This window comes from Diadema antillarum, unplaced genomic scaffold, assembly GCF_040938485.1.
Source record: "Diadema antillarum isolate AM-2024a unplaced genomic scaffold, OU_Dant_1.0 seq00001027_RagTag, whole genome shotgun sequence".
Taxonomy (NCBI): Eukaryota; Metazoa; Echinodermata; class Echinoidea; order Diadematoida; family Diadematidae; genus Diadema; species Diadema antillarum.
Window position 1 is genome coordinate 215,025 of NW_027271861.1, and position 9,726 is coordinate 224,750.

Genomic DNA, 9,726 nt, shown 5'->3' on the forward strand with positions numbered 1-9,726 from the left:
GATTTTGTAGGAAAGAAGTGAATGATAATAACAGCAAACGTTAGAAAATATATGTCATTTTTACATGTTTCTGGAATAATTATGACGTCACCCGTAGAACAAATTCGAAAAGAACAATTATACACGTGTATAGCATATTTTGGCAATGGTAATCATAATCGTGACTAGATAGTGAATTAATGATAATGGTAAGAATAAGATAACGATAATAATGATGATGATGATAATGATGATGATGATGATGATGATGATGATGTTTTGCATGACATTTATTCTCACACATAGCTTGCTGATTGTATCGGATATGATAATAAAATGTTGAGAAAGATAAACAGAAAATCAGACAGTTGCATCTGAGAGAAATGGAACCTCGCAATGATGATGGAAGTAATTGTAACAATATAAACAGTAATAACATCGACAATGATGAATGCGTAACCTCAAATGGAAATGTAAGCATCGTCAATGTACGTGCTGCCAATTCATAAGGTCCCTTATTTATCATAGCCGCACTACAGAGAATGTCCAAAGGATTAAATTAGGTAAAACGTCTCTTCCAAAGAAATATGCATCGGACGCGATAGGAAAACCAGAATCTTTTGCCCATTATTGCCCATGGCAGTTTCAAGTTTCATAATGATATCCATTTACACATGGATCATCAAGTATAAGAAGTTCAGGACAGGAAACAGCTAAAAAAAATAATAACATCCCCGAGTGTCACCTACGGCGCCGCTCGAAAACTCAGCAGTTACTATCTGACCCAGATTGCGACGCGGCCATTTTGCGCGGCAACGAATCCGTCACCCAGGTAGCTGCGCTGACCGTTGACCCACTCCGAGTTTCCGTTTTCACCCATAGATGCGTAGATGCTCTTCAGCATGATGGCGTGGCTGTTGACTTCCAGTTGGCAAGGTGTGCTGGCCGAAGGGATGCCCATGTGCAGCCCTCCTTCGTGATACCTGGAATGCAGTAGTGACAGTATAATAATGGGATATCAGTGACATGACGATATTTTGTTAACAGAAAGAATAATGCGGACAACGGTAGTAAAGGATAAGACCTCGTTGTCATGAATGACATAGATGATCATAGTCGTAATAAGGACAGCGAAGCATGAGAAGAAAAGGAGCAATATACTTTATGCATCTTTGATAATCCATAATCGTATTATTATCATCACTATTGTAGCCATTCAAGGTACTTTAGTGACATTTGATGTTGAATATTTGGGGTTCCCATTCACTTATCGTTTTATTACATAGATGGCCTACTTGAATTATTTCAGCAGTCTAAATCAAGTATCTATTAATATAGAGAATCTGAATGGTCTGTTTGTCTGATTAAATGTTTTCTAAAGTGATGTGGATCAGTAAGAAATTCAAATCATCTCTACATTAATTTTATCGATTATGTGTTTAAGGTTGAATAACTAAGTAATTAAGGCATATAATTCACAATTACACAATAGAGTTCACATTTGCTGTCAAAGGTAAGGAAATGAAAACTAGCGTATTACACCTTTTCAAGGCAGGTAAACTGTGGGAGTTATGTCATTATTACCTATATCGAGTTGAGATCTTGTTGCCCCAACAAATGGTTTCGCCCGTAAAAGAGAGATGTTCCCTTTCGTGCCGGATGATGTTCCATGTGTAGTTAAGCCTGCTCTGAGTGTACTGCGCCCAGCTTCCGTCCTTGAACATGACGTTTTCCACATCTCGCCGGAAGGTGGCGTAAGCATCTTCTGAAAAATCCCACTCGTCAGCGTTGGGGTCGCTGACGAAGGAAAACCGAATTTGTTGCAAACCTTTACAAAGAACAAAACAGATAGACAACAATATAACTCATCAGCGTATTAAAGCTGTCATTACATCGTCAAGTAGCAGACAAAACGTATGGGCCATCGATAGGCGACAAATGAAATGGTAATTACATTGTTAGTTATATTTGATATTAGTTACTGTAGGGAGAATGATGACTATCATCCTATACTCGTACTTAAATTATTATGCGATATAATTATCAGGATTTTTTACAACACTATGGGCTGAATAGAGCTCCTTGATATGTAATGTACTATGCTCAAGGAGCTTCAAACACAAAGCTCCTTGCTATGCCACTGATTTTGGTACATGATTACATTTAGCAGTACAACTGTTTGATAGCAGTCTTTCAATCAAGACTCAAAACACATTTTGTCTTTTTCATTTAACTGTGCGTCATTGTCAAGCTTATCACAAGCTTTTGCAGCGCAAAAATTATGTACAAAGGATTTGAGCTGTACAATTATTATAATTATTTCTAACATCACCATCATTATCATCATCATCGCCATCATCATTATCATTACTTCGTTAAAAAATCCAGCACTTTTGTCACACCTGTCTTGAAAATGTGTCTGGCGATCGAGTTCTCGACGTGCACGCCCGTGTCCGCCCCGGACCCGACGCGGAGGTCGACGAGGTCTCTCTCGTGAACCTTATGGAAGAGGTTCGCCCGGAGTGGGTCCACCAGCGACTGCTCACAGTTACCGGTTGACGTCTCGGGGCAGATCCACCGGAAGCCGTCCGTGACCTTTGCCACGAGCGTCCAACCACCTCCTGCCGTGGTCATGTCGCAGTAGACACGCGTTGCATGCTGGGTATCTCTTCTGCGGATGGAAATGGAGAATGGACGAATATTTATTGGCTGTCTAGCAGGCGATGGTATCATTCTCAAAATATATTTCACGAAGTAGTTGTCGTGAAAGGGAGATTGAAAGGTAAAAGTACAATGATGGGCATAGAAAGTGGTTTAAAATTAGTTTGATAAACCTTCACGTACAAATCATACGTGTAGTCTCAAGGAAAAAGATCTTAATGGTATATTTTTAATCTTAACAATCACAGTTTGAAAGTTTTGGACAGTTTTCGTAAGATTACAGTTCGACATGTATTCTTGAGACTGAATCTAAATTAAGATACATGTATATGCAATAAGGCTTTTATTTCCCCTGATTCACAGAGCACAAAACCACACTAGCCATGAATACGGGTATATTAGTCAGCTTATGGGTTATCTTATTAACAAGTATCTGGTAACAAAATAAGTGTTTGTTCTCTGCCCCCCCCCCCCTCCCAAAAAAAAAAATAAATGAAATGAATAAATAAAATAAAAAAATAAATAAATAAATAGATTAAAAAAAATTGATCAACAAGTTTGTGCACATAATCAATAACCAAGAGTATACACGTCATACCCGTAAGACGGATTGACCCAGTACACCCCGTTATCCGTGATATCATCTTCGAGTAGGAGTTCCAGACAGCTCCGTCGAAGCTTCTTAGGCTTGGTACCTGTCCCGATGTTTCGCCAGCCACGCCCGGTGCATACCTCAAGGGAGTCGCCTATATAGGTGTTAGTAGCGGCCAGCAGTAATTAGCAGATATTTAAATGGTCTCAGATGGTCTATCCACATAGGTAACTATATCGCGTAATAACATGGATGAAAACTACAGAGATATTTTGTTTGTGTATATCTATTAATGAACACTTGAATTCTTAATAATTGAACAGCTGAACAAGAAAACAAATAATTTTATGAGGATCTATCATAGAAACGTCTGTACAGTATTGGAAATCATCTATATGAAGTTTGGCTTGCATTTATCATACATGCACATAGTTTGGACATCAGAGTTAAAAGGAGTACGAAGTAGGCCTATGTACCGCAGATATTTAGAATCGTTTGGGACACTCTCATACAAACGTCATCAATAACATAATGATTTGGTAGCTGTCTCAGTCAACGTTAATGTTTCCTTTCCCTATAACTGTCGCCCGACGGTCTTCGACCGAAATTTCTCGTTCATGGCATCTCTTCTCAATAACTCCAAATGTGCATACGATATATATACGATATATTAGCGTATAATAATATAGCGTTCAGGCATTCAAATTAGTATTCTGATGTTAAAGTACTATTACATAGTTTTCATTCGGGATTCAACAATGCAAAGTCATAATAGTAAGACTTAGCAGTTTTTTATATATTTTTGTTAAATTTGTCAATGTTTAAGATTGGTGAGCGTTCGTATTTAATTGATAGTGAAGTGATTGAAGAAAAAGAAATATGTTGACAAAATAGGCAAAAAAAGATGCGTAACCAATAAAGGAAAAGTGGTAAGCACGAACAAACAAATAAACAAACGAAAAGACATACAAATAAACAAATAAACAAACAGACAAACAGACATACAAACAAACAAGCGAACAATATAATGAATAAAAGAAGCAATTACAGGGAGAAGCAGAAAAAGAGTGGCAAAGAGAGTACACTGTACTAGTGTGGTATACCAAAGCTTGACATTAGCCGTAGGTGGAACCCTGGGCCACTATACAAGCTGATGTCGGGCCACCAAATTTTCAAAAAGGTTATCTTTTGGTCACCCAATCTGGCAGCTAATACCATTGAATACTGAAAACGAATGTCGATATTTTCCTTTATTTTTGGCAACTACATTTCCTTTTCTTGGGGGGGGGGGGCATCAACATTTCAGATTCAAAGATTTTAGTGGTCTGATTGGTCCACATACCAGACCAAAAAGAAAAAAAAAAATGATGTCGAGCCCTGGGTATTCAGACAGAGGCAGACTAGACTCACCGAGTTCAGCGACCCTGATCGTTCCGGTCCTCGATTCTTCGCATGCATCCGAGGAGGTTGCGAAGGAGACGAAGAGTGGCCCGTTGAATGAGATGCGATCACCGGGCTCACCTTTTTGACCCTGTTGACGATATCGAGTCACGATGTAAGCATCGGCCCATCACATTTCATTTAAAACACTCGGCATGGATATGCTGAAAACAGCCAAGAAGGTGATTAATATCAAAATTTGTTAAAACCTTGAGGCAAATATCGTCGTCTATGTCTTTATTTCCGGAACGGTTATAGAACATGGATGAATGAAACATATAATAAAAGAAATAAATCTAGATACAAATGAGGTTGAATGACAGAGAAGGGGGGGGGGGGGGGAGGAAATGAGGTAAGTGAAAATAGTGTTTGGTTTTCATTTATATTGTCCTGGTAGGGTAAACCTTGATGTTTATTTTGTCTATACGAAGTTCTCTCATTTTCTGTACCAAAATAAAAGACACCGAGGGTGTAATGATGAATGGGTGATGGTTACGGATTGAGGAGCTGAAGGGGAGGGCGGGAGTGGGGTGGAGGTATTCAAAAGAAAGTAAACTTTATCAGTGCCATTACAAACTTTAACAATGGCATTACATTCTCGGGTAATGATAGATCATGGCTGTACAGTTTCTACACTGTGCAAGATAGCATACTATTGATGTCGCGACATCGATTCTGACCTGTGGTCCCGACGTGCCGCGTAATCCACGGCGACCTTCCAATCCGGCTGTTCCTGTGTCTCCCTAAATATTTGAAAGAAATTTAAGATAAATAGGAATATTTTGAGATCCAGTGACAGGCAGTGAGTGAGAGAGAGAAAACGAGAGAGACTCAGAGAGAGAGAGAGAGGGAGAGAGAGAGAGAGGGAGAGAGAGAGAGAGAGAGAGAGAGAGAGAGAGGGGGGGAGGAGAGAGAAAGAAAGGAAGAAGGAAGTGAATGAAAGATTTTCAGTCACAATGATTTATTGTGTGCCTAGAGCTTCATGATTGAATGAGCGATCATGACGATGAACACCTTCATAATCATTATTTTATATGGTATCACGACTGCATAAAAAATACACATTTTTCCGACTTTGAAATACATCAGACGTTATCAAAAAGGGTTTAAGCGATCTTCTCTTCTGAGCATCATACATGGCTGTGATACCCCACCCCTCTCTCTTCAGGCAGCAAGCAAGCACTGACTCTAGGCATACTGTTTTGTCGCTGAAGCCTGTATCAGTTGTCACTTGGGTATAGTGACCATGATAATTATCTCTGTTTGGAAAATAACCGTTTAATAATATTATTGATCTCGGCGTAGTATAAGTCCCTTTACCTGCATCAGTCGGTCAACACACTGAAATATTCGACCATGAGTATAATGATGAGTCGGCGTTATAATGATACGCACTACCATCGACAGTCATGCGGGTATAATGTCTGCTTCGGATAGAGACATACAAAGCTGCGAATAGAAAACGAACGCACCTAAATAAAGATCAAACCTATTTTGAAGATGAAAATCCACTCCGCAGGAAAGTTTATCACAATATACATAAATAGCAAGGTCAAAAACTATCAAGTACTCTAGTAAGCGCTTCATTACCGAAGAAGTATGAAGAGAGTTATAGATCTCATTAATATTCTAAGAAATTTGCTCGAAGGATCAAGGTGCTCAGATTTTCGAGAATTTGATTGCATCAGATGAGAAATCTCAGTATGTTTTTTTCCGAAAATAAGCTTACTGAAAAGTAAATGTTTTTTTTTTCTTCTTGATCATAGATTGAATAATAATATATCACTCGTTTAAAAATGCAGCCTTACTTAACTATGTCACCTACATAATTTGACATGATTCTTGTTTCTGTAGTTACACTGACGGAAATCAAGTGAAACATAGTAAAGATTTGCTGGCAACGCATCATATAGGATCGTGAGATTATAATCATCTCTTTACTTGATTTGCGTAATTAGGTGATCGACATTGATCTCCCTCCTTTAAACATCATTTCCCTTGTATTGATCCAACTTTGATCCAACTTAACACACAGAGAGGGAGAGAGGGGAAGGGGTGAGAGAATCACCCTTCTGCGTGCTTGATTTTACTTTTCTCTACTTTTAGTTTTAATTGAATACACCAAAGAAGTTTCTCTTTAATTAAGGACCCAATGACATCGAGGCATGGTGATTCCTCTCGACAAAACTTCGATTCGCTCAAGCTCCGGCCAAATCACGTGACATACCTTCTCTCCCTTTATGGCGTCAGTGGAGGTGAATGTCACTGTCCCGAGCTGGATGCGGCTAGCCGGAGTCAGCACCATGTTTGCGCTCAGCTCATCCGTTACCAGGACAACCTCACCATCCTCTGTAGTGTGCCATCTCCTGATGAGAGGAAGGGAGATGGGGAAGTGAACTGGGGTATACTCTGCGCCTTCTGTTCAGTTTTAGGGAGCATGAGATCTGCAACGCGGACATGAAGACATACAAACTATTCTGCTCATGCGCAGGAGCGCTTATTAAAATCGATCTCGCTTCGTCTGAGTTTTCTCGACGGTTCTGGGTCATTTTAGCGTCCGCTCATATTCATGACGCAGAGAGCTACGTACTAGATGTCATTATGACGAACGACGTAATTATGGGGGCGCTTTTTTACTTTGAAGAAGCTGCGTCTTCGCGAAATGTAATGCTACTTTCAAACTTTGCAAACCGTACACTACGCATGCAGGGAGAGAGGAGGACTGTCTTTACGGTCAAACCAACCGTCGCAAATCTAAAGCTCCCTACATTATAACCCAGGATGGGGGGGGGGGGGGGGAGGGGGGATTGTATTAAAACACTGTTACATGTTGGAGCAGGATCACATTGCAGTCAAATGCCTTTGAACAAGCAACCACTGAACCATCATTTTCACTCGCCTCCAAAGGGCTAGACAAAGAGCACAAAGTTATAGTGGCCCTCTCCTGTATTTTCTTTCTCTCGTAGTTATGATTACAGTGGAAACTTGGCATAATTAATTGCCTCTGGTATGTTATCAGGAACACGGTTTACTGCTTACTGGGGCTATTGACACTACGGAATTAACATTTTCTGTATATCAGAACTGATATGTATCTTCTACTGTGTTAGCACACTAGCGTTTTTTTTTCTTTGTCACTGTCACTGTAGCTGAAGAACGTAAACAAAAGTAAAAGTAAATCAAGCCAGACCAAAGTGGTTTGCGTGGGGGAGTAGCTTTCTTCTACAAGGGACCTTAACCCGTTGAGGACGGTTTGATTTTGCTACAACACGCATTTCCCATAGACACCTACCCGAGTATACTCGGGACTCGTCCTCAACGGGTTAATTATGACTGGGAGTCTGTGGTCTTATCCAAAAAGCTGGAACAGCTCAAGCCACAAGGCAGACTGGACAATACACACCCTTTCAGCCTCTGCGCAATAGGCCTTTGATCCTAAGCTTGCACTGTCATTTCCATTACCTTGATGCATATTATTATCGTCGAATTTTGCTGACTGAGGTGTATAATGTTCGTATAAAGCATTCAAGCATATAAATGACATCAAAAGATATCTTATCACTATTAGAATATCAATGACAAAAGAAAAGTCACCGTGTTGGTAGATAGTGTCTCAAGTTTCGCAGTATTTCTTGTTTATTTTAATATGGAAAATGCCGAGTACGGTGAAATCCGGTAACTCGCAAAGTTGTGTACACCATTTTTAGATTGACGCATCAGACGACCATTGCTAATCAATACTGGCTCTAATAAGAGGGGTACGTACTTGCAACAGGTAGGCAAAGTAGCTCGAATACCTCAAACTGGAAACAATGTTAGGAAATAACCGATTTCACAGAAGTAGTTTAAATAATTATATGGTATAAAGCCATGAATCAAGTAAACCCCAAGTTACATGTAATTTCGGAAATGTGCGCGAAACTTTGACATCACCGACCGATATGACACTCGCGGTGACACGACATTTGCTCCTGCGACAATTGCTCCGGTCTATTTTCTCCAAACGACTTAGGTTTGGGGTTGTGATATGGCGTTCTGAGTTTAGTTTGATGTGAGGATTAGGATTAGGGTTAGGGTTAATGTTAATGTTTCTGGGTAGAATTTGCGTTTGGTTTATGCGTGCAGATATTTCATGGGAGCAATTGTCGCAGGAGCAAATGTCATGGAACGAACGCTCGTATGTGCTAGGTGCGTGAGCTTATCTATATATTTTTTCTCGCCCTCATGGACTGTATAAAGCCATGGATTTGATGAAAACTCCCCCCTTTTTTTGTAATTCTTGTGAAGATTTTTCATCTTTTCTTTTTTGCGTGTGATTATTACGTCTCTGACTTTACTGGACATGTAATTCGCATTGCCCCGAGGTATTGGTAAAAGGAAAAATTGATAATAGATGGAATATTCGTTATAACAGTGATAGCTGTGTGATTTTTACAAAACCAGAAGTTCAGCATAAAGAAATCTCAAAAGAAAAAGAAATGTAAACTACTTTAATGCACATAATTTGTCGATAAAATAGAAAGGTGTTGTCTTACCAGTCGTCCGCCTGCACATTTTCGTCCTGCCCCCTAGCCGTGATCGACGAACTCCGTGAGCCTGAAGACGAAGAGGGTGCTGCAGTCTCACCACCACCACCGTGATAGCCCTTGATGTGCCTACCCTGCGATGTCATCGATGACGGTGAAGGCGGAGTCAGTTGTTGATGATCACGAGGCTGATGTCGGGGCGTCGAGGCTGCCAGAGAAACGCTTGCAACGAGCAGGATTAACTGTACAGCACGATGCTGCATCATCCTTAACGCACACATACGCACAGAGAAAGCACCTGACATTGACACTGCAAAGGATTATCTTGAAATCTGGCAGAGATAGAGTTCAACAGACTTTTCGCTGGAACCGTTGAACAAATTCGCAACTTACGACCCCCTCGATGCGCCTCTGGGACTCCGATGTCGAGTGAGCTGGAAGAGCTTTCTTTTTGCTCTCTTATATAGGAGTCTGCTCCCTGTGGATTTGTATCACGGAAGGTAACCTTTTCCATCCTCGATGCTCTCC

At 40.3% G+C, this 9,726-nt stretch overlaps 1 protein-coding gene across 1 annotated transcript; it reads right to left on the minus strand.

The window, feature by feature from the left end:
- Positions 1–754: 754 nt before the first annotated feature.
- LOC139742848 (uncharacterized) lies at positions 755–9,464 on the minus strand. Its single transcript, XM_071653364.1, has 8 exons — positions 9,208–9,464; positions 6,900–7,038; positions 5,353–5,415; positions 4,643–4,763; positions 3,239–3,386; positions 2,382–2,650; positions 1,564–1,807; positions 755–962 (listed from the first exon to the last, which is right to left on the minus strand). The coding sequence occupies exons 1-8, from the start codon at positions 9,462–9,464 to the stop codon at positions 755–757; spliced, it is 1,449 nt and encodes a 482-aa protein (XP_071509465.1).
- Positions 9,465–9,726: the final 262 nt, after the last annotated feature.

Bases quoted from the DNA above. Each gene is read 5' to 3' on its own strand.
- LOC139742848 (XM_071653364.1), bottom strand. From the start codon at position 9,464: ATGATGCAGCATCGTGCTGTACAGTTAATCCTGCTCGTTGCAAGCGTT. The intron at 3,387-4,642 runs GTGAGTCTAGTC...ACACCTATATAG, and splicing joins GATCAGGGTCGCTGAACTCG to GCGACTCCCTTGAGGTATGC. The intron at 1,808-2,381 runs GTGTGACAAAAG...TTCTTTGTAAAG, and splicing joins CAGACACATTTTCAAGACAG to GTTTGCAACAAATTCGGTTT.